The 24,860-nt window shown below is 40.6% G+C and overlaps 2 protein-coding genes across 2 annotated transcripts in view; one reads left to right on the forward strand and one right to left on the reverse strand.

The window, feature by feature from the left end:
- Positions 1-385: 385 nt before the first annotated feature.
- On the reverse strand, positions 386-10,896 carry LOC135462474 (E3 ubiquitin-protein ligase TRIM9-like). Its single transcript, XM_064739700.1, has 7 exons — positions 10,303-10,896; positions 9,731-9,826; positions 8,453-8,569; positions 7,600-7,622; positions 7,145-7,332; positions 2,082-2,204; positions 386-957 (listed from the first exon to the last, which is right to left on the reverse strand). The coding sequence occupies exons 1-7, from the start codon at positions 10,894-10,896 to the stop codon at positions 386-388; spliced, it is 1,713 nt and encodes a 570-aa protein (XP_064595770.1).
- An 8,600-nt stretch (positions 10,897-19,496) lies between these two features.
- LOC135462670 (mothers against decapentaplegic homolog 4-like) overlaps positions 19,497-24,860 on the forward strand; it is a 30,658-nt gene continuing 25,294 nt past the window's right edge. The window contains exon 1 of the mRNA XM_064739896.1: positions 19,497-19,569. The gene's annotated coding sequence lies outside the window, so the exon portion shown is untranslated. The remainder of the gene's footprint in view (positions 19,570-24,860) is intronic.

Consider the following 24,860-nt stretch of genomic DNA (forward strand, 5'->3'; position numbering starts at 1 on the left):
AATCTGATCTGATCTTTTTTGACGATTTAATCTGAAACCACCCCTGAGTTATGACATACCGGCCCGATCATGGTAAGAAAAATAATCCTTTATACCCTCAGTCGCTTTCTCACAAATCTCCATTACTAAAACTAAAACTACCCAGTCATTATCTACATGTATTTTGTCTGGAAGAAACCGGACACTGATGTTTAGGACAAGTCAGACAGACTGTGTACAACTACACCAAGCTGTAAGCTTGTGACAGATTACTGAATTAGCCACACTGCTGACATTAACTAAAACATTTATACCCAAAAATTTGTTCAAAGAGACATAATTAACCACTCTATTTGAAACAAATTATAATATGATGGAAAAGATGTAATGAATAATTACCCGATGGTCAGGAGGTGCTTATCATATCACAGAGAACTTGAGGCAGAGTTGCAGAGTCACCCGTTACCAGACGAGCAGACACAGATCCAGATCCGACACCAAACACAACCCATGGCACGAGAGGCTCTGTGACGATAACATCACTGACAGTGTACATTACCTGGTTGTTGTCACAGTCCAGGACTGTCAGTGTGTGCTCATCACAGTCCAGGTACACACCCAGGTGATGAGGTCGAGTGTAACGTCTGTACTGTAGATAGTCAGGTTTGATCTCACCACCACTGTGACTATAACACCTGACCTCATCACCACGGTACGCCATCCAAATGTACCAGGAGTTACGGCCAGGGTCTGTCCTCCTCCTCACACCACAGCTCTCCTGTGTCACTCCTACACGACAGTAACAGGCATGTGAACAGGTGATGTGTACCTCCCAGTAGTACCTGCCCGTCTGGTAACGCCCGTCTGTCACAGCTCTCCCACCCCACCCCGCGGACAAGTCCCCAGCCTTTACCACTGAGCCGCTCTCAGTGATTCTCAGCTTTCTGTCGTCTGTCTCTGTGAATCTCAGCGTCGGCTCTGCAAAAACACAACAGAAGCAGTATAAACAACAGCACACCGTAAACACACGCTGTAAGACTGAGGTGTAAATACCTGTACAAATACAGTGGTTTTACTTTCTGAACACACTCTCTTGGAATAAAATCACACATATTGCTGTGACAAGAATGTAATTTATACACAAATTTCTGTCATTTTCAGACTGTTTAAGAACTGGATCCATCACTAAATGACGGGTACGACATAGACCAAGTACTGGGTTAAAATACAGACTTTTAGCGCTCTAATTTGTTTGAAACTTATCACCTACAACAAGAACAATACCTTCCTCTATCCAACACAGGGCTTTAGTTGTCAGTCATGGCACATTTGAACAGAAAAATCACTATGAAGCTGTAGTAAGCCTGCTGGCATTCGTGGCGCAAGACCCTGCCAAAGCGGTCTGTGTAGTAAGGGAGGTAACTCGCCACACACAACTTACTTTCTTTGCCACAATACCCCAAAGGCTATTTTATTTATCACAGTTATTAGTAATAAAGAAGTATTAGCTTAAATTTTCTGCAGTAGATTTTAAAAAAAGTTAAATATTTCAAAATTTAAATACATATCAAGTGAGGAGATAAATGTAGATCAACAATTATTAATATATAGACCTACAGACATGGATTCTCTACCCTTTAATAATCATAAAACGTCTTGTTTTCACCAGTATCTTTTTTATATAGATTATATTCACCACCCTCCACCCAACCACCCTATGTTTGAAATTCTAGCTTCAACTCTACATTTTATTCTCTTTTTTTCAGTTTTTCATGCAATACCAGCTTAATATTATGTAATTCAGGCTCAACCATTCCTGCCTTTCTTCTAACTTACCACACTTTGTTTTGTCTTTATACATGCATGCATTGTATACCTACGCAACTACATGTATATAAGCCTATGCATTCTTTACTGTATATAAACTCTGTCAAAAAAGAAACGCAACCCCCGTATTTTAGAGATTTTAATATTTAGTTTTAGGACGGCACAACTTTTTTCTTATTGAAGACAGAAGTCAGAAATTTGGCAGAATAATAATCAAGATGGTCATGTTTAAAACTGTCTTTTCAAAAGTCATCTCACAGACACCAGTTGCTCACCAGGGGGCGTCTTCCTCAGTATCTCGTATGACCACCACGAGGTGCAATCACTGCACAGCATCTCCTTGGACAAGAACGGATAAGACGCCGGATTCTCTCCTGGGGAATGGCCCTCCACTCCTCCTGTAACACAACGGCGAGCTGTTGAAGCGTCTGTGGCGGTGGCTGACGTTGACGCACGTGTCGATCCAGAGTATCCCACAGGTGTTAAATAGGGTTGAGGTCTGGTGATTTAGAGGGCCAGGGCAAGACATTGACGTTGGAATCCTACAGAAAGTTCATTGTTGCACGTGCAGTACGAGGCCTGGCGTTGTCCTGTTGAAAAAGCTGTGTCTGCCGGTCAATAATCGGGAGAAGGTGAGGCTGTAACACGTGGTTGATGTAACGTTGGGCTGTCAGGTTCCCTGGAACGATCACCAAGTCTGATTTCTGGTTGTACGAGATGGCTCCCCAAACCATAACACTGCCTCCGCCAAATCTGTCCACCTGCCGGACGCAGATGGGCGCAAAGCGTTCATGACGTCTCCTATACACACGCTGTCTTCCGTGGTGACGTGTCAAAAGAAAACGGGGTTCATCAGAAAACCAGATGCGCCTCCAGTTTTGTGAAGTCCATATCCTTACGTTGTTGCACCACCTGAGTCGTAGGCGTCGATGTAAGGGGCGTAGTACAGGTCCAACAACTGGTCTACAGGCACGTAAACCCGCTTCTTTCAGACGGTTCCTAATCGTTTGAGCCGACACTCTCCTCAAACCTGGTATTTGTGTGGCAGTCACGGTTGGTAGGGCATGCCGATTACGCAGGTGAAGGACCCGGATGTACCGATCTTGAAGTGGGGTCGTGATTCTTGGCCTTCCACTTCTCTGGCGATCGTTGGTCGAATTAAAGTTCTTGTAACGGCTCCAAAGTCGGGATATCGTTGTTTTTGTGAACATTTAGGTGTCGTGCAATAGTACCAAAACTTTCTCCGCCTTGAAGACGACCAATGGCGATATTTCGGTCGGCAGCACTCAGTCGCGGCATTTTACCGACTGCCTTTCGTCGACGAATGAATGAATAAAATACGAAAGCACATGGGTTTTTATACACCCCCACACTATAACTGCCATTGACATGATTTGCATGTGAATGGTTCTGTGTGCGACGTCAACAGGGTCAGATCATGCGTTGTGACGTCATAAGCAATAAAATACACTTAGGAGAGAAAAGGCAGTTGTTTGGATGGTAATCTTCATTAAAAACGTGTATAATTTCATTACATTTGGCTAAAATTTAGTTTGGAAGCAATAACTTTATTCGAACGAATTTTTGATATCCGAGGACAGGGGTTGCGTTTCTTTTTTGACAGAGTATATTTCCTGATGATGGCACAAACATAGTGATAGAAATATAGACTTATATTATCACTTCAATACTTGGAGTTACTTTCTTTCTATTTCACCGAAGGGTACACTGTGTTATCTGTGCTCTTCTAACAGTACACCCACACTCATGAGGTAAATCTCACTCAGATACTCACGGATACAATATGTTATCTGTTCTGTATTAACACTACACCTGCTGATTTGCAAACATGAGGTAAATATCACCCAGACACTGAGGGGTGCCCTGCCAAGTGTTCTGTTCTAACATTGCACTTGTTGACTTGTCACATGAGGTAAATATCACCTGGACACTGATGGGAACACTTTCATCTGTCTCATATTAGTACACATCCTACTGTATACCTCACATTATTTTGTGTCCTCTGTACACACCCTACTGTACACTTCACATTAGTTTGTGTCTTCTGTACATACCCTACTGTACACCTCACATTATTTTGTGTCCTCTGTACACACCCTACTGTATACCTCACATTATTTTGTATCTTCTGTACACATCCTACTGTATACCTCACATTAGTCTGTATCTTCTGTACACACCCTGCTGTACACCTCACATTAGTTTGTGTCCTCTGTACATACCCTACTGTACACCTCACATTAGTTTGTGTCTTTTGTACACACCCTACTGTATACCTCACATTAGTCTGTGTCTTCTGCACACACCCTACTGTATACCTCACATTAGTTTGTATCTTCTGTACACATCCTACTGTATACCTCACATTAGTCTGTGTCTTCTGTACATACCCTACTGTACACCTCACATTAGTTTGTGTCTTTTGTACACACCCTACTGTATGCCTCACATTAGTTTGTGTCTTCTGCACACACCCTACTGTATACCTCACATTAGTTTGTATCTTCTGTACACATCCTACTGTATACCTCACATTAGTTTGTGTCTTCTGTACACACCCTACTGTACACCTCACTTTAGTCTGTGTCTTCTGTACACACCCTACTGTACAAATCACTTTAGTCTGTGTCTTCTGTACACATCCTACTGTACACCTCACTTTAGTCTGTCTTCTGTACACACCCTACTGTACAAATCACTTTAGTCTGTGTCTTCTGTACACATCCTACTGTACACCTCACTTTAGTCTGTGTCCTCTGTACACACCCTACTGTATACCTCACATTAGTTTGTGTCTTCTGTACACACCCTACTGTATACCTCACATTAGTCTGTGTCTTCTGTACACACCCTACTGTATACCTCACATTAGTCTGTGTCTTCTGTACACACCCTACTGAATACCTCACATTGGTTTGTGCACTTGCTGATTTGTACGCATGATGTATATATCACCCAGACAGTGAGAGGTACCCTGCCATGTGTCCTGTTCTAACAGTGCACTTGCTGATTTGTACACATGATGTATATATCACCCAGACAGTGAGAGGTACCCTGACATGTGTCCTGTTCTAACAGTGCACTTGCTGATTTGTACACATGATGTATATATCACCCAGACAGTGAGAGGTACCCTGACATGTGTCCTGTTCTAACAGTGCACTTGCTGATTTGTACACATGATGTATATATCACCCAGACAGTGAGAGGTACCCTGACATGTGTCCTGTTCTAACAGTGCACTTGCTGATTTGTACACATGATGTATATATCACCCAGACAGTGAGAGGTACCCTGACATGTGTCCTGTTCTAACAGTGCACTTGCTGATTTGTACACATGATGTATATATCACCCAGACAGTGAGAGGTACCCTGTCATGTGTCCTGTTCTAACAGTGCACTTGCTGATTTGTACATGAGGTAAATATCACCCAGACAGTGAGAGGTACCCTGACATGTGTCCTGTTCTAACAGTGCACTTGCTGATTTGTACACATGATGTATATATCACCCAGACAGTGAGAGGTACCCTGTCATGTATCCTGTTCTAACAGTGCACTTGCTGATTTGTACATGAGGTAAATATCACCCAGACAGTGAGAGGTACCCTGACATGTGTCCTGTTCTAACAGTGCACTTACTGATTTGTACATGAGGATAATATCACCCAGACAGTGAGAGGTACCCTGCCATGCGTCCTGTTCTAACAGTGCACTTGCTGATTTGTACACATGATATATATATCACCCAGACAGTGAGAGGTACCCTGACATGTGTCCTGTTCTAACAGTGCACTTGCTGATTTGTACACAATAATGAGGTAAATCTCACTCATACAGGTGTACAGTATGTTATCTGTTCTGTGTTAACACTACACCTGCTGATTTGTACACAATCATGAGGTAATTATCACTCATACAGGTGTACAGTATGTTATCTGTTCTGTGTTAACACTACACCTGACACAATCATGAGGTAACTATCACTCATACAGGTGTACAGTATGTTATCTGTTCTGTATTAACAATACACCTGCTGATGTCCAAACATAAGGTAAATATCACCCAGACACTCAGGGGTACCCTGCCATGTGTCCTGTTCTAACAGTGGACATGCTGATTTGCAAACATGAGGTCAATATCACCCAGACATTGACAGATACACTTCCATCTGTCCTGTTCTAACAGTGGACTTGCTGATGTGCAAACATGAGGTAAATATCACCCAGACATTGACGGATACACTGTCATCTGTCCTACTCTAAGAGTGCACTTACTAATTTGTACAGTAAATATAACCCTGACACTGGGGGATACACTGCCATCTCTCCTGTTCTAATAGCACATCTGCGGATTTTACACATCAGCTAAATATCACACAGACACCGAAGGGTACACTCCTATGTGTCCTGTTCTAACTGTACATGTGCTGATATATAACTTTGCAATGTATTTACCTTTTTTCGAAACACAAAAAACCATAATGTTGTATACACTACATTTTTATTTATTTATGAGCAAATCATTCTGTATATAGCTTACAATGGCTTTTTATTTCTTAGGACAGACTACTGAATTCTTTTTGAGTTCTTAGCCCAGTGTACACTTGACAAGTATCATACACTATTTTATGCCTCACATTAGTTTGTGTTCTCTGTGCACACCCTACTGTATACCTCACATTAGTCTGTGTCTTCTGGGCACACCCTACTGTATACCTCACATTAGTTTACATCCTATGTGCACACCTTACTGCATACCTCAAATTAGTTTGTATCTGTTTTGCCCACCCTATTTCATGCTTCACATTAGTTTGTATCTGTTTTGCCCACTCTAATGCATACCTCTGATTAGTATGTGTCTGTTGTGGACACCTTAATTAATGCCGGACATAAGTTTATGTTTGTGCACACCCTAATGCATGCCTCACATCAGTTTGTGTCTTCTGTGTACACCCTATTGTACACCGCATTACTCTGTGTCTTTTGCCCACACCCTACTGTAAGCCTGACATCAGTTTCTCTTTTGTTCACACCCTAATGTACACCTCACACTATCTGTGCTCTTTGTAAACTCTTCTCATTTTTGTTACTCTTGGAATACTGTTCTTTTTCTGGGTGTGCCCTGCTTTGCTACAGCTCATATCGATTTGTTTTCTTCTTAACACTGTCTACTGTATGTTTTGCACACACACAACTCTGCGTCTTCTCCACTTTATATTTGTGTCTTTGATGCACATACTAGCGTAAACCCAACAGTTGTTCATGTCCTCTGAGCACACCCTATTGTACACCTTTTATACATATAAGAACCTACTTGTAACACGCAGGGGTGACACTGGTCCACCGACTGCTGCTTCTAAATCCTGACGTTCTTGCACTGTCTCTTTTACAGTCACCTGTCTAGGAACAACTTGGTCATGTTGTATAGAATCTAGAAGCTTCTTTCTGCTGACCTCATGTTTCACCAGGTCTGCTCTTATCTCATTCAGCTGGTCATCAATTCTGTGAGAAGAGGAGAGAAAACAAAGACACACAGTTGTGTGGTAATCCTGTGTACCACACAGTTATGAAAATGTCATGATATACCTAGCAGGTTAGGTCTGATTTGTCCGAGCAAGTGTATGTTTGAACACTAGATATATTTTACACTTGGGTCATGTTTTGGACAACTACAGTGCTGGTACTCAGTGTTACAGAAACACATCTGCTAACAACAGTCATGTGCACATGTATAACAAACCTAGAGAGGTATAACACATTTATACATACGTTTTGGTGAAGTCCGTGGATCCCTGTCAACAAACAGAATTGAGCATACATATAAAATCATGTAACCATGCTAACCAAAACGAAGATTCTTTAGCTACTCTATTCCTTCTAAAATCTGGGTCACCTGGTCTACTCATTTTAGCCAATATATCTGTAATCCTGGCAGGAATATTGAGTTTCTTTATCCTCACATGGTTAAACCATCCAATGAACAACATACTCATACCTTTACTTTTTCAAAAGGCTGATAAAGCAATGTAATACTTTACTTTCACCACTACAAACATCAACTGAGATATGGTTGTCTGTATGGTTTATAGTTTTAAACACTGATATGGACTTTACTGCTGTTCGTGTTCGCACGTTGTTTTCAAAAAAACATCAAACAATGAACTCTTTTTTAATATTACATATAAAGGATCGTGGAGTTGTTTATTAGTCTAATCGCAGAGCGGTTATGTTTATGGGTAGAAAAAAACGGACAACGACAGGAAAGAACCACTGAACAAAGTGAAGCAGTTGAACCCTGGACCTAAAACTTCAGAAGACCTGGCAGCATGAGATGGATTTGAACACCTGATCACTGTTCATTAGTGTCATTGTATGAAGAAGGTTCAATAATGTGACAATGGTAAATGAGACACCTCTGTGTACATACTCAACATACACAGCACATTTGTTTACAATTGAGTGATCAGAACCAAGATATCTACAGCCCATACATGTAAGAAAACTACATATGTTCTCTGGAGCTGACAAATTATTGACAGGTTGTCCTGTGTTGTTAGTTGAAGTATTTAACTGGAATTGAGGCAGCAGAACCAATGTTAGAGATTGTGCATGTTTGACTTACCTGTAAAAACTCGACGTCCATTGACGCCAATAAATCCTTGGAAGCCTGTACCATCCTCTCCATTTCCTGCGCCTGTAGCTGGAAATGTTTGAGTATAGCACTACACTCCACACTCCACTGTGAATAGCGGGTTTTTATGTCATCTAAGGACTGTTGTTTCCAGCTTGTAAGGCTTCCAAGGCTGCACAATGAGCCCTTTCTACCTCTTGAGTGTGAAGTTCCTGAGTTTCCTGACAAACAGAAATAACGTTTATTATCTCATCCAGACCATTACAGGTGTGTTCAAGAGGTTATACACAACTGTATCTACAATGTACTTCCTGGCTGGAGGGGATTTCATTTTAGTCCATCGGTGTTCAAGTGTTGACTCATAAACGTTGTTGGTTCAATATTACAACTGGTGCTCTAGCAGGGTGATATGGTGCAACCTTTAAGCTGTGGAGATCACCTGTGTTTTGGTTCAAATACCAAGAGTGTCACCCTGGGATTAAGAAATGTCTATTAATCCCAGGTGTCGCCCATCGCATATGAGTGAGCGAGTGCTTGGGATTTAACGTTGTACTTAACAATTTTTCAGTCATATGATGACGAAGATATCCTTAGAGCGCATGTAATGTGCCTCATTGTTGCGGGACGGATATCCACCGCTCTTTTATCTAGTGCCTTACTGAAGGCAAGTAAGCCGCCTCCCCTGAGCCATTATACTGATACCGGTCAATCAGTTGTTGCACTATCCCCTTCATGCTAAATGCCAAGCGAAGAAATTACGACTTTCTCTTTTAAATTCTATGGTGTGACTTGAAGCGGACGCTCAACCAACTGAGCTATTGGGGCCGGTCCCCATCACATATGTGGAGTACGTATATACAATATAGATATTATGACAGCGTATGTTCGGCGATGATGTATCTAGTGGAGTTGCCAGAGGTGGGCATATCGCATGCGTGTCACTGAAAAGAGAGTCATAATAATGATATGATAGTCTAATTAGATAAATCAGAAAGAGGTAAATAGACCTCATGCAAATGAATCCCCGCATCAGTCAGTGCATTACTCTTTTTAAGTTCTTGTTAAAAAATCGTCGCTGTTCAGTTTAACTCTTTAAATGTAATCTACACATATATAATATGTGACAGAATAGAGATGTATCAAGACTAGATAATTAACAGCTGTATGTTTTCTGGATCTGCGAATGATAGCAATAATTTACATGCGCAAAATGAGTCACCAAGTATGCAATAAATCACAAGTTGACCAAGTGTCATCAAAACTACCAACCTGTATCTTATTGTACAGCCTTGTAACTCCTGACAGTGATTCTTTAGTTTCTTGTAGCACTTTCTCAAGTTCACTAGTCTTGTTCAAAAAAGCTGGCTGTAATGGAAAAGATGCTACATTACAAAATCCACTTTTTAAGCGACTCATTACAGTACAAGACAAAAAGCCCCATTCTTCACCATAGATTACAAACTATGGTCAATATATAGTTCCAAATCATGACATATTTATATTGATTATAGACCTATATACTAGCGTGGTGCACGATTTAGATTGTGATTTAAGTCATTCGCTTAGAACATTCTTGCGTCTTTCTAACATCATTGAAAACTGTTTACTACTTTGCATCATTCCAAAGTAATTTTGAACTTACACAATTTCTTAGTTTTTCGTGGTTCGTAATAATCATTGTGTTGGAAACTGACCTTACAATTAATAACTCAGAACATCCATTTGGTTGTTGGCTGATATACAAGTGTCTTTTTCGCATTACCTTGTCAATATTCAGCTGCAGATGGTATATCCCGCATAGCATGTGCCGCATGGTCAACCACACACCCCATACAGATCACCATCCGGCATGGGATACAGTACAAGCCAAATGGCTGACCATGTCTCGCACATGACGCTTGCTGACTTGACTGTTCATCCCTGCTGCTGGTCTGTCGCTGTGAGGTTTCCTGTGAGAGGTACTCCACGGACGAAATCAGCCGGTGACGTTTCATAGCCCCCCTCATGGGATGACAAGAAACCAGACAGTCTTTACAATACAGAAAACAACAGTCGGTACAAAACTTGACAGCTTTAGCCTGATTATCATCCTCACACAGAGAACAATAAGGGATGTCATCCTCAGCCTCCAGAGCAGAAGAGAACCTCTCCACTATTTCTGTCAGATGAAAGTTGAGAGGCAGACCAGCCACACCTTCTCTCCCCAGACTGGTTGGTGTCCGACATACAGGGCATGAGATCAGCTGGTGAACACCCTCACTCCCCGTGCTACAGGAGACCCCATCTGCCTGTCCAGGTTTAGACTTGTCAGCATACACACCAATACACTCCCTGCAAAAACTGTGCTGACAAGGTAACGTTACTGGTCTCCGGAATGTTTCTACACATATCGGACATGTGAGAACCTCTTCACGATTTTCCTTGCTTTCAGCCATTACACGCTCGGTTTTTCACTGAAATAAAACCAGATAATTACTTAGACTGGTACCAATACAGGTCCTCCCCATTTACGAAAATATAAAACTTCAACGCACTACACAGTCTCCATCTTCCAACAACATATGGGGTACAGTATTTTTTGTCGCTATTGCTGAAGAAGCATTACTATACATATGGTATATGAGAGTTTGAGCACCTCGCTTCCCTGAGAGGAAATAACTACTTAGTTAGACATTTGACGATTCTGGCAATTATCATGTATCAGACATTTTTTTGACAAACATCTGGTCAAGCCAATTTGGCCAGACGTGTTTGCACACCTTTATACAGCTCCATCCATGGATAGCAGATTGGTGTGTGAAAATGAGAGTCTGCTGATTTAAAGGTAAGACCAGCCAATTAACAAACACCTTCAACAGAAATGGTGGGACTTCAGGTGTAAGTTAATTGAAGGAAGCATGGCCCTGTATGATAATCGAGTCAAACGTCTGGACTACAGTGGTAGTGAAGAGAACCAGACATAATATGATAATCAGGGCGAATGTCTAAAGTTTCTCTATCTGAAAAAACTTGTAAGAGGTCAACCTCTTTTACCTTCCAGTGTTTTATTGTGTTATTGTGAGGAACCACAGGAGTACAAAGTACAACAGTGCCGCTGTATCGTGCGACTAAGACTGATAAAACACACAATGTTTAAATCGTTGTTTAAACTGTAAGTGCTGACTTGGTTGCGCACCAGAAATGTGACATACATGTACATGTCTACACAGATACAGGGCTTCTGCTATCGCAACTGTACAATACAAAGACAACCTAAGACAGATATGTAAGCTGTCCACTGTAGAAGTGGGTTAGTGTCGACACTAACCCACTTCTACAGTGGACAGCCTCTACTTATCTGCTCCTTCAGGTTGTCTATGTATCTGTCCTGCTGGCTAAGATGTGTCAAGTTACACCCTAAATTACCTGTGATCCTCGGGGAAGCTGTAATGTCTGCTGTGTGTGGCGTTTATACTACATATAGTCACTTCATGCATAAATATACATCTGGGTGCTTATAAAATGATTACGGGGAAGGTCGCTTATATACAAGTGTTTATATCTGGTTCAGGCGGACAAGCGTGGTAAACAAAGTACACAAGTAAGCAAATTAACAAACAGCGATGCCTGGTTGGGTTGTCCCGGCTTTGTATACCACGGGCCACACGTCACTACCAGTAATCGACCTTCAGCATAACAGGGTCAGCCCTAAAACTGAATGTTGACAGGCCAAAATAGCTGCCAGCTAAGCTAGTACTTTTTAAAAATTGGACTTTTCAGCAACCGGGACGACTACTTAGCTCACAGTTGGACAGAATAAAATATAGAGTATATGAAACCACTGTCATAAATGGTGTTGAAATCTGGGCACTGTGTAAGTCCGTTTTGCTGTTCTACAGATATACAGTTTAGCAACAAGTAAAACTCACCGAAAAGGTCGAATTTCTGATATCTTTTACTGGAGGTAACACAGGGAGTCTTAATATATACACAGTTGATAAAATATCTATAACACAGTTCCTGCAGAGCCCAATATACGCCTTTGAAGTTCTGCTTCTTTCCCGTCCTATGTACAAATTCACCGGAACTGGCTGGCACGGGAACTTCTTCCGAAACCACAAAAAAGTAGTCTCGTCAAACCAGCTTTCCAGCGGCCACCACTGAGTATGAAACACGTCGTGACCCATATTCAATTGATCCCAGAAATAAATATTCCTCAAATGTCGCTTTGACATTCTGTAACAGTATGGAAAGCAGGAACGTCACGTGCGCATGCATGTTTACTGAAATTCGGTTAAAAAATTAGGAAAATCTCTAAAGGCACGAGGGGGGTGGGGGCGTTATATTCCAGTTTTATGATCATTTTAATACCATAAACGGTGCATGTATAGGGGTGTGATATTCATTGAAAGGTATAACAGTTTGAGCTATTCATTTTTGGTCAATACAGAAAGTTCGCATGATTAGGTAATATTGGTCTTTTGCCAAAGAAATCCAGTACCGGTAAAGCAAAGTTGGTAGAGCGTCCGCTTCGCAGGCGGTCAATCCTGGGTCGGGTCACACCTAAGACTTTAAAAGAGGAACTTGTACCTTCCTCGCTTCGTTTTCAGACTGATGGGGACAGTGCAACGACTGGTTGACTTGCATCCGTAAAATTGCTCAGGTGGTGCGGCTTACTTGCCTCCGGTATGGCGTCTCAGTGAAGCAGCACTAGATAAAAGAGCGGTGGAAATCCGTCCTGCAACAAGGAGGCACATTACATGCACTCTAAGGATTCCTTCGTTGTCATATGACTGAATAATTGTTATGTACGACATTAAACCCCAAGCACGTTGCTGACTGGCTGAAAAGGTCAACGCAGTCATCCAGAGATCGTGGCTTAATATAACAGTCCTATTTGTTGCACTGCGTTGATGTACCTATACTCAAAAAAAGAAACTGTTTATTTCAAAAGAAACTCTGTTGTCTGAGTGATGGGAAGATGTATGTCTGGATATATAAGACACCCACGACCATCCGCATGCAGGTTGCTGACAGACCTTCACTCGTACGCCCGGAGAGGAGGCAAGCATGGTCGAGCTGGAGTGATGCTAGAATGTATATTTATTTATTTATTTGATTGGCGTTTTACGCCTTACTCGAGAATGTTTCACTTATACGACGGCGGCCAGGAATATGGTGGGAGGAAAACGGGCACAGCCCGGGGGAAACCCACGGCCATCTGCAGGTTTCTGTCGAACCTTCCCACTTTAGACCGGAGAGGAAGCCAGCATGAGCTGGACTTGAACTCACAGCGACCGCGTTGGTGAGAGGCTCCTGGGTCATTACGCTGCGATAGCGCGCTAACCAACTGAGCCAAGGCGCTAGAATGTATATTCTGTTACAATTACAACGTAGTGTAATTATAACATGGTGTGCTATATATTAAAACATCGTATCCTGTTAGTCTGATACAACCTTTACCTTAAATTAATAGAATATGTGAATATTTAAGAGAATTATCTGTTGCAACGAAAGAATAACACACTGTAATAACAAAATACATCATAGCATCACTCAGACAACAGACTTTCTGTTATAGATTTAACGGATTATTTTTTGGAGAGCACTATATAAAACATGGAAGCATTGGGCTATATACAATGGAGAAACCGTTCTGATTACTAAGCGTCTGTTTATCATTGAAGCTCATCTAATTTGACATAATCGAAATGCCATGCCGTGATCCATCATTCATTTTCTGCATACCAGCTGCATTTGGCTCGATATGACAGCGCCGGATGTTCTCTGTCATATACATGCAGTATGGGATGAGTCACGAGCGCGACTCTACACGGACATCCAGTCCAGCGTTTCCAGAACAGCTTTTATAAATGACTTGCGATTTGGTTTTATTGTACTTGTATTGTATCGTGGGGCCACCCTCTCAAAGATATCGTATTTGTACGATACCGCACATACAGGACAATGGTACGTTAATAGCGACGTACAAAATATCGCACGACACATTAATGTACGATGGGAAAATGTTACACGCCGCTGTATATAGCTCCGCTTGCATCCGCGTTGAGCGTGTATGCAGTTGTATAAAGGTGGACCGGAGGGATAAAACAGATACTAAAGGCTGTTCAGCACAACCTTCTGGCTATAATATTTATTTATTTATTTATTTGATTGTTGTTTTACGTCGTACTCAAGAATATTTCACCTATACGACTACGGCCAGCATTATGGTGGGTGGAAACCGGGCAAAGCCCGGGGGGAAACCCAAGACCATCCGCAGGTTGCCGACAAACCTTCCCACGTACGATCGGAGAGGAAGCCAGCATTAGCTAGACTTTGGCTATAGTAAATACACATGTACAATGCTGTTGATTCGTATTGTAAAGCAACCAACACAATGGGTGACCATTCCAACCTTTTGTGACCCGGTCCTAATCTATGCAGGGTATTGTTCATCCCTGTATTTGCGAAAAAGTCTGTAGTATGTAAACTGGATCGCTAAAAACATTATTCTGTTAAATTTATGTTTGTTGTCTAAGTGATGTTTGAATCCTTTCTTTTATTTTTATATATTTATTTGATTGGTGTTTTACGCCGTACTCAAGAATATTTCACTTATACGACGGCGGCCAGCATTATGGTGGGGAGAAACCGGATAGAGCCCGGAGGAAACCCACGACGTTGCTGGAAGACCTTCCCACTAACGGCCGGAGAGGAAGTTAGCATGAGCTGGACTACAACTCACAGAGACCGCATTGGTGAGAGCCCTCTGGGTCATCACGCTGCGCTAGCGTGCTAACCAACTCAGCCACGCAGGCGCCTGTATTCTTTAAAACACAATGCTGTGTCATATTTCTGTTAGTCTAATAGAATGGTTATGTTGAATTAACAGAATATGGACGTTATACTTAACAGAATAATCTGCTGCAATAAAAGAATATATTCTAGAATCACTCAGGTAACATACATTGTTAAATTTAACAGATCAATTTTTTTTGTCTATTCTTTGCACAATAACAAGGGTCAAGTCAGCTTTGAGCCAAGCCGCCATTACACGGGAATGCACTGATAGTCCGAATGTTGACTCGCATTTCGTATGTATTGACTCAGTATTTCGATTCGTTCATTCGTTCAAATATACGTACATATGTAAGTTTAAGCACAGCGAGACGAAATATTGAGTCAAAATGATATTTTCTTCAGTGTTTGGAGTTTGGATTTCATTGCACTATGTGGCCTTATTTATCTTTGATTTATTTATTTGATTAATATGTAACACCTTATTCAAGACCTATTTCACTATATGACAGCGGTCAGCTTTATGGTTGGAGGAAATCGGTCAGAGAGAAACCCATGACCATCAGTAGGTTGCCGAAAGACCTTCGCATGTACATGTACGATCGGGGAGGAAGCCATCATTAATTAAATTAGAAGATGTCAGCATGAACAGAATTAGAGGAAGTCAGCATGAAACGATCGTAGAAGAAGCCAGCATGAATTGAATTGGAGGAAGTCAGCATGAACTGAATTAGAGGAAGCCAGCATGAACTGAATTAGAAGATGCCAGCATGAACTGAATTAGAAGATGCCAGCATGAACTGAATTAGAGGAAGTCAGCATGAAACGATCGTAGAAGAAGCCAGCATGAATTGAATTGGAGGAAGTCAGCATGAACTGAATTAGAGGAAGCCAGCATAAACTGAATTAGAGGAAGCCAACGTGAAACGATCGTAGAGAAGTCAGCATGAACTGAATTAGAAGAAGCCAGAGTAAACTGAATTAGAGGAAGCCAACATGAAAAGAATTAGAAGAAGCCGGCATGAACTGAATTAGAAGAAGTCAGCATAAACTGAATTAGAGGAAGTCAGCATGAACTGAATTAGAAGAAGCCAGTGTAAACTGAATTAGAAGAAGCCAACATGAAATGAGTTAGAAGAAGCCAGCATGAAGTGAATTAGAAGAAGTCAGCATGAACTGAATTAGAGGAAGTCAGCTTGAACTGAATTAGAAGAAGCCAACATAAACTGAATTAGAGGAAGCCAACATGAACTGAATAAGAAGAATTCAGCATGAACTGAATTAGAAGAAGCCAGCATGAAGTGAATTAGAGGAAGTCAGCATGAACTGAATTAAAGGAAGTCAGCATGAACTGAATTAGAAGAAGCCAACATGAAATGAATTAGAGGAAGCCAACATGAACTGAATTAGAAGAAGCCGGCATGAACTGAATTAGAAGAAGTCAGCATGAACTGAATTAGAAGAAGTCAGCATGAACTGAATTAGAAGAAGCCAACATGAAATGAATTAGAGGAAGCAACATGAACTGAATTAGAAGAAGCCGGCATGAACTGAATTAGAAGAAGCCAGTATAAAGTGAATTAGAAGAAGCCGGCATGAACTGAATTAGAAGAAGCCAGCATAAACTGAATTAGAAGATGCCAGTATGAACAAAATTAGAGGAAGCAAGCATGAAACGATCGTAGAAGAAGCCAGCATGAATTGAATTGAAGGAAGTCAGCATGAACTGAATTAGAGGAAGCCAGCATGAAACGATGGTAAAAGAAGTCAGCATGAACTGAATTAGAAGAAGCGAGCATGAACTGAATTAGAAGAAACCAGTGTAAACTGAATTAGGGGAAGCCAACATGGAATGAATTAGAAGAAGCCGGCATGAACTGAATTAGAAGAAGTCAGCATGAACTGAATTAGAGGAAGTCAGCATGAACTGAATTAGAAGAAGCCAGCATGAACTGAATTAGAGGAAGCCAGCATGAACTGAATTAGAAGAAGCGAGCATGAACTGAATTAGAAGAAGCCAGTGTAAACTGAATTAGAGGAAGCCAACATGAAATGAATTAGAAGAAGCCGGCATGAACTGAATAAGAAAACGTCAGCATGTACTGAATTAGAAGAAGCCAGCATGAAGTGAAGTAGAGGAATATGTGTATTTGTTTTGGACTCGTGGTACAGTAGTATATACATTTGGTGGTGCATATACTATATACATATAAGTTCACAATAACTTTAGCATGGAGATTGCCAGGTTTATATACAAGTAGAACTGTATAGGCAACCGGGCAGATATAGAGTTAGCAAGAATGCCTTAGATCAAATCTTTATATTAATGAATAAATAAATATTTCTGTATTCTTTTTTCTCAGTAGGCCCTGTGCAGCAGACTTCACTGAATGATTCTTTTTTCCAGAGCATTTTGTTTTCCCTAGATAGATTTACCGGCTCCAGGATATAGGCCTACACATGCATACGAACTTTCAGAACTGTCAATCAAGAACACGCAATTGGCCAATCATAAACAGTATTGTCATGACATCACAACTGTCTTCCCTGGGAATGGAATGAAAAGTAACGTCATGAGAAGGGGTGGTGCGGCACCGGATACGTTGGATCCATCCACTGACATTGTTCATGGATGTCATCGATATACAGAATTTTAGTGCGCATGCATAAGCATCATAGTTTGGTCAGATTTGCTTTTTTTTTTAGACCAACCCGGATTAGCCATTTTCATGATTTGCCAACGTAAATATAATCATTACAGCTTTAGTGTGAACACTGGCGGACATGTTGTATAGCTTGAATTCGTGGGAAAAGCTGGACAAAGTCTATCTGATATAACCCAAATGTACCCCATGACATTGCTGTTAAACTGACATGTTTTTTTGTTGTTGTTTTTTTTTCAACCTAAAAGCTAAAAACGTTATAATCGACGTGTTGGTAAAATTGTATGTCCTATCAATCTGTAATATCCTATGCATTGAATACATATGATTCCCCACACTGATAAATCGAGACACACGAAAATACTTAATTGTTCGAATTAGACTGGAACATACAACTTAGGATATCTACCAACTCCATTAACTATCCAACAGCCAGTTGGGGTCGACTCGCTTTGTTAGAGTGCAGTTATATATGCTCTGGAAAACATGTAATAAATATTTAAGGTAAAAAAAAAAATTGAAAATGATCAGCCATAGTCAATGGAACGACTTCCAAAAAGAATTTTATTATTTATCCACGGCACTTATTTTATTACCCCATAAATAAAAATGATTGAATTCTATGGTGTCATAGCACATAATTTTACATGAAATGAAAAAAAAAGTCATGCATACGGACTACTAACACATTTACTCATCGTTATACGTCCATTCCTGCGGTGACTGAGTTCAAGTCCAGTTCATGCTGGCTTCCTTTTTGGCCGTATGTGGGAAGGTCTTTCAGCAACCTGCGGATGGTCGTGGATTTCCCCCAGGCTCTGCCCGGATTCCCCCACCATAATGCTGGCCACCGTCGTATAAGTGAAATATTCTTGAGTGCGGCGTAAAACACCAATCAGATAAATAAATAAATAAACAAATAAATAAATGAATAAATAAATACGTCCATTCCCTTTCCAACTTCGTTAGTTTACAGGCTCTTCCATTCAACAGTTAGCTCATTTTCAATCCCATATAAATCAGTTCATTATACATGTATTCTTGATGATAACTGTGTAAACAAACCAAACCAAATTGTCCAAAATCAAAGGAAGTTGATGAATTTATTTCACAAATTAACTGATACCCGGTTCTCAGTGAATATCAATACATATTTTTATTTATTTTCTTTTTGACTTGAATTGCTGTTTGACGCCTTCTTACTCAAGAATGTTTAAGTTATACAATGGCCGTCAGTAATGAATGCCACTAAAAGGGTGAAAAGTGTAGAAGTGTCTATTCAATTTCATTACCGCTGTATAAGTTTTTTTTTCTTTTAAAGTTGATCAATTCGTGTTAGTAAAACGAGCCTATCTGATTTTTGTTGTTGCTTCTTTTTTTCTTTTTTTCCCCGATTTTAATTAATTAATTAATCTATTTATTTGCTCTGGAAAACTGCAGAATACAAATTAATGCAAACAGTACTGCGATCGGAGCTGCCAGCTGCTTCAGGTGCTAAAAGTACATCAGATCCTGACCCCCTCACTATGGAGCCTCATCCCGGAAGACCTCATAAGACATTCGCGGACATGCGCAAACTCCTATTTTGATTTCACTCGCGCCAGAAAATGGAGTTACTGTTTGGGTGAATTTTATCGAATTTTGGAGGTTTGAGGCCTTCTGAGGGTAAGTCTGGGATTCGATTCTTATACTTAGAACCTTTAGGACACCATACGACGAAAGTTTAATGCCACTGCATGTCGGGAAGTATTTTTATTCGATTTCCACTGACAGTGGGTTCGGTACATGAGATGTCGTTGACGATCGCGTGGTCGAAAGAAATTATCGAATGTGAAGTCTGTAAAAGCTGCAGTTGCTGTAATTTTGGGAAAATCTGTCTCTGTGCTGTGTATATCTGGTCCCCAGCCATTGCGATCTTCCCAATGTCTGCCGAAATTGTAGAATGCTACAGCACAAGATGAAATGACAATGTCGCAGACTTGCTGTCGCCATACGCAGCCGTCTAATATTAGTACTTCGGGGGTTGTCTCCCCTTACTGTCTGGTCCATAAAAGATTTATGTGCCCAGAGACCACACGATTGCCAGACGTCGAGACCTGTAGACACTAAAGTCTGTGATCACATGTTCCTTTAGTTCAGTCTTATCTGCGACTGTTGTCAACTTAAATAATCTTTTTATTTTTTAGTGTCAAATGCTGACAGCTGATTTGAGAGGAATGTCATTAAGGCCAATGGCATTCGATTCCTTGTTTCCTTTCAGAATATTACTGGAAATTGGGGCAGGCAGCAGAACAGTTTTCATTTTCCATGGTTATTATTTCAGTTATCTTTCATGATAATCCAACCTGTTGTGTCAGTTTCTGGTAAAAAGAAATGAAGTATTGACTTTCAAGAGGGGGTAAAATGGCTTGCGGGTGTCCGTGTAATTGTCAGCAGGCCAACATTTGATGCATACATGTGTCGAAATGAAACTTTATCAATTAATTTCTATGTTACTGACAACTATTATCATGTTATTAAGAAAAGGAATTTCCTTAATTGATTTTCCTGCGACACTGACAAATTTGAAAGTCTTTGCTTTTTTGTCTGTTTATTTTTTATGGGGTGTAAAAGAGGTCTGTGAATGCTACATAAGTTGTTTGACCCGTATAAATGTTTTATTAGGTTTGCTTTTCAAATTGTATCAATTTGACATGCCTGTTGTCAACGCTTGTTGCTCCATAATTTTTTTTCCGATGACAAGGAGATGTCAACGATTTAAAATAGCCTTGTCTGATTTAATCAGATTTATCTTTGTTTACATTCTCAAGAAGGTCAGCCATGTGCGGCAAAATTTTGTGAATAATTGATTAATGATTTATATTATGAAACTTGATATTCAGGGGAAAACTGGATTGTCATTGACAATTTTTACTTGCTGCCTTAGTGTGGTAATAGCATGGAGGAATAGTTTTGCCAGAATTTGCGGATTTATATTAACACAGATTAGTGGTTTAGATCACAGTTACATGCTTGTTTAGGGCTGGCGGTGTACTTTGTGTTTGAAATGAGATCAGTTATCAGCAGTGTGACATAGCCATGATTAGCCACAGATTGCTGTGAAACTTTGGTTTTAACCGTTGTCAGCTATACATCACCAACAAAAACCGTCTTGGGCAATTGTTGAATTATTCTGAGTTTCTATGGGGCCCCCACAGCTCAGTTGGTTAGTGCGCTAGCGCTGAGTAATGACCCATTGGTCTCTCACCAATGCGGTTGCTGTGAGTTGAAGTGCAGCTCATGCTGGTTTCCTCTCCGGTCGTAGGTGGGAAGGTCTCTCAGCAACCTGCGGATGGTCGTGGGTTTCACCCGGGCTACAACTGGTGTGGAAGCCAACGTGAGAAGGACTTGAACTCACAGCGTCCGCATTGGTGAGAGACTCATGGGTCATTACGCTGCGCTAGCGTGCTAACCAACTAAGCCATGGAGGCCACAACAAGTACTTAATAGTGCTGTGGACTTCATTATTACATCATGCTATACAAAATATCAGGAGGAACTACCAGGTGTCAAGCCACAAGAAGACCACATATGTACACACACCTAGCGACTCCTTTTGCGTCGAATTGTTAAGTAGGATGTTTTGACTTCAAGAATACATTTACACAAACTGGCTGTGAACTCAGCCTGACAGTATTTGCTCCTATTGTTGTACATAAAGACCGTGATGGATTCCATTATAACATACATGTAGGTCTGACAGCAACCTGCGGATGGTCGTGGGTTTCTCTCGGGCTCTGTCCGGTTTCCTCCCACCATAATGCTGGCTGCCGTCGCATGAGTGAAATATTCTTGAGTACGGCGTAAAACACCAATCAAATAAATAAATAAATAAATATACATGTATGAAACACAATGTTGACGTAAAGAGGCAATAATCTTCAGTTGTTAGGTTACGTGAAATGTGGTTTCATTATTTTGGGCCATGCCGATACCTAGAAAAAAAATTAAGGGTTGCTCATCCTAAAATTGTGACCGTGCATACATCTCTTTTTGTAAAATACAACTCAAAATGATGCCTTAATAGAGAGCTTTTGGTGCTGTGGGTGGAAGAAATTTGGATGGAAACTTAACTTTTTATTGGTAAGCCATCATATTTTTGTTTAATCTACTTGCGAGTATTGAATTTAATTTTTTTTAATTTACTTGCAAGACACAACTTGATTCATTTTGGCTCTCAACAGTTTGATAGCCGTAATGTTTTTGCAAGGAACAAAAATGGCATTAGATATGGCCATGTTATTTTGAAGTTGAATTATGATATGGCATATTTATAGCTGTATACCAAAAACAATTACTGGTACTTGTGGTGATAAACAGATTTTGGAACCCTGATATGAAAGACAATAGCTGTATACCAAAAACAATTACTGGTACTTGTGGTGATAAACAGATTTTGGAACCCTGATATGAAAGACAATTTGATAAAGAGTGAGTCTGAATTTATAAAACCTACATTGGTTCGGAAGGTAATGTCCATATGAAATATCATCAAAAATGGCTAATGAGGATATTCGTTAATTTTATTGAAATCGACTAATTCAGATATATTCATAAACTAAAACATGCTTGTCATTGACTCAGTTACAGAAGGTATATGCGCTTTGTTTTATGTGATGCATGTATAATGTGCCTAACAATGACTTGCTGCAGGCCTACTGTGTTTGAGGGGCCTCCGTGGCTCAGTCGGTTAGCGCGCTAGCGCAGCGTAATGACCCAGAAGCCTCTCACCCATGCTGCCTAATTCTGAGAGTTCTGTTCATCTTAGAAATGTGTCATGGGGTTTGGTTACAAGACAACTTTCAGCACCAAACATGCCAAAACAAATATTTTATGACCCTTTTAATTGAATTGCCGTTAAAAATGTACCATTTTTGGACAAATTTTTAGGGGAAATGCTGTAATTGCTAAGTGCTAATTATGTCCCTGACAACACAGACAGGGTTCATTGTTTACAGTTGATAAGTAAACATGATAAGCATGTTAGCAGGTTGTGTGCTGGTGAAGCATGACTGGTGAAAGCTTGGAAAAGTCCACAGTCAGCAGAATGCATTACATCTATGGTTAAGGACGCATGTACCCGAGTCAGAAGTGTAGGATAGCATTTCATATCGTTAGATAAGAAGCAGGAGTTCAGTAAATGATACATTGTTGTCCAGTTGAGAATCAGTGTTGAATAAATATTGGCCTATACCTTATCTCAATATTTTAAAAATGTACTTGTGCATAAGGATTAAAAAAAAAAATTAATATATACAATGACATGAATCTTCACTAATTTCATCATGAGTTCATCCAATTTTATCTGATAGTATGTTGATTAAAATCTAGGCATCTACATTATATCTGTGTCCACTGACTCCACTGTGTACTTTGAGACTTTATCTTACTGCTCAGACCTATTTGCTATAGTAGGCCATGGCAGCTCTAATGCTGATGCTGTATGTTGTTTTCATCTCCTGTTTACAAGAGTCTTCTAGGTTGTCATGTGTACGGGCAGTTAGAACCTCTGGATGGTTGTGGGTTTCTCCCGGGCTCTGCTTTGTTTCCTACCACCATAATGCTGATGCTGTGTGTTGTTTTCATCTCCTGTTTACAAGAGTCTTCTAGGTTGTCATGTGTACGGGCAGTTAGAACCTCTGGATGGTTGTGGGTTTCTCCCAGGCTCTGCTTTGTTTCCTGCCACCATAATGCTGATGCTGTGTGTTGTTTTCATCTCCTGTTTACAAGAGTCTTCTAGGTTGTCATGTGTACGGGCAGCTAGAACCTCTGGATGGTTGTGGGTTTCCCCCGGGCTTATGCTTGGTTTCCTCCCATCATAATGCTGGCCGCTGTTGCGTATGTGAAATATTCTTGAGTACAGTGTAAAACACCAATTAAATAAGTAAAAAATTAAATACTAGCAGATTGCTGGAATCTGTTGCCTGTGCAGTAGCCTTATGAAATGAAGTTTTCCAGCGTCTGAGTTCAAGACCAGCTTATGCTGGCTTCCTCTCCAGCCGTATGTGGGAAGGTCTTCCAGCAACCTGCGGATGGTCGTGGCTTTCCCCCAGGCTCTGCCCGGTTTCCACCCACCATAATGCTGGCCGCCGTCGTATAAGTGAAATATTCTTGAGTAAGGCGTAAAACACCAATCAAATAAATAAAATCCTAACTCTCTGCGTATGGGGCATACGCGATAATGGGCGATAATGCTAACAGGGCTGTTTGTGCAGTTTGACTTGCCTTCTGTAGCACCAGAGTGGTGTGCATGTTTGTGTGCCACAAGTGAGAAAGTTCAACATTAACTTGCCAGAGAGTGAGGGTTCCCTTCTGGGCTCTACAGTTTCCTCCACGCATAAAACTGACCACCATGGACTCATGCGAGAAAAGAATTGGTGAGCATGGCATTAAACATCTCTCCAGGAATTGAAAGACATAGATAAACTTAAAATTGTTACATTAATCAAGTATTCTTGATTTAAAAAAAAAAGCCTCTAAAAAGCAAAATAGCACGAAATACCATAATTCTCTAAAATTTAGGACAGATATTAGGAGTGTTGAAAGTAGAATATTACATTTCTTTACCAGCCTTTTGGAAAAGTAACGATGTGAGTATGTTGTTCTTCAGACTTTGGCAGAAATAAGGTAGACCACTTAAAACCATGCATACATGTATGTTCATTTGTGTTTTTTTTTGTGGGGGGGGGGGGTTTATGGCCCATACTATCAGAGGTTAGGAACTCCGACGTCACAGGAAGTTTATCAAACTCTAATCACGACACTGAATTTTGGAATAACTCTTTTTACCTTTGAGTGAAAGATTACTAAAATCATAAAACCTTAATTCTGGTGGAAATCAGGAAAAAAAGGGTGATGTGCCGTCAGTATGGTCCATAAAGCCCACCGTAGCATTCAGATATTTGAATGCCTGGCAA

Source organism: Liolophura sinensis, chromosome 2 (assembly GCF_032854445.1).
Source record: "Liolophura sinensis isolate JHLJ2023 chromosome 2, CUHK_Ljap_v2, whole genome shotgun sequence".
NCBI lineage: Eukaryota > Metazoa > Mollusca > Polyplacophora > Chitonida > Chitonidae > Liolophura > Liolophura sinensis.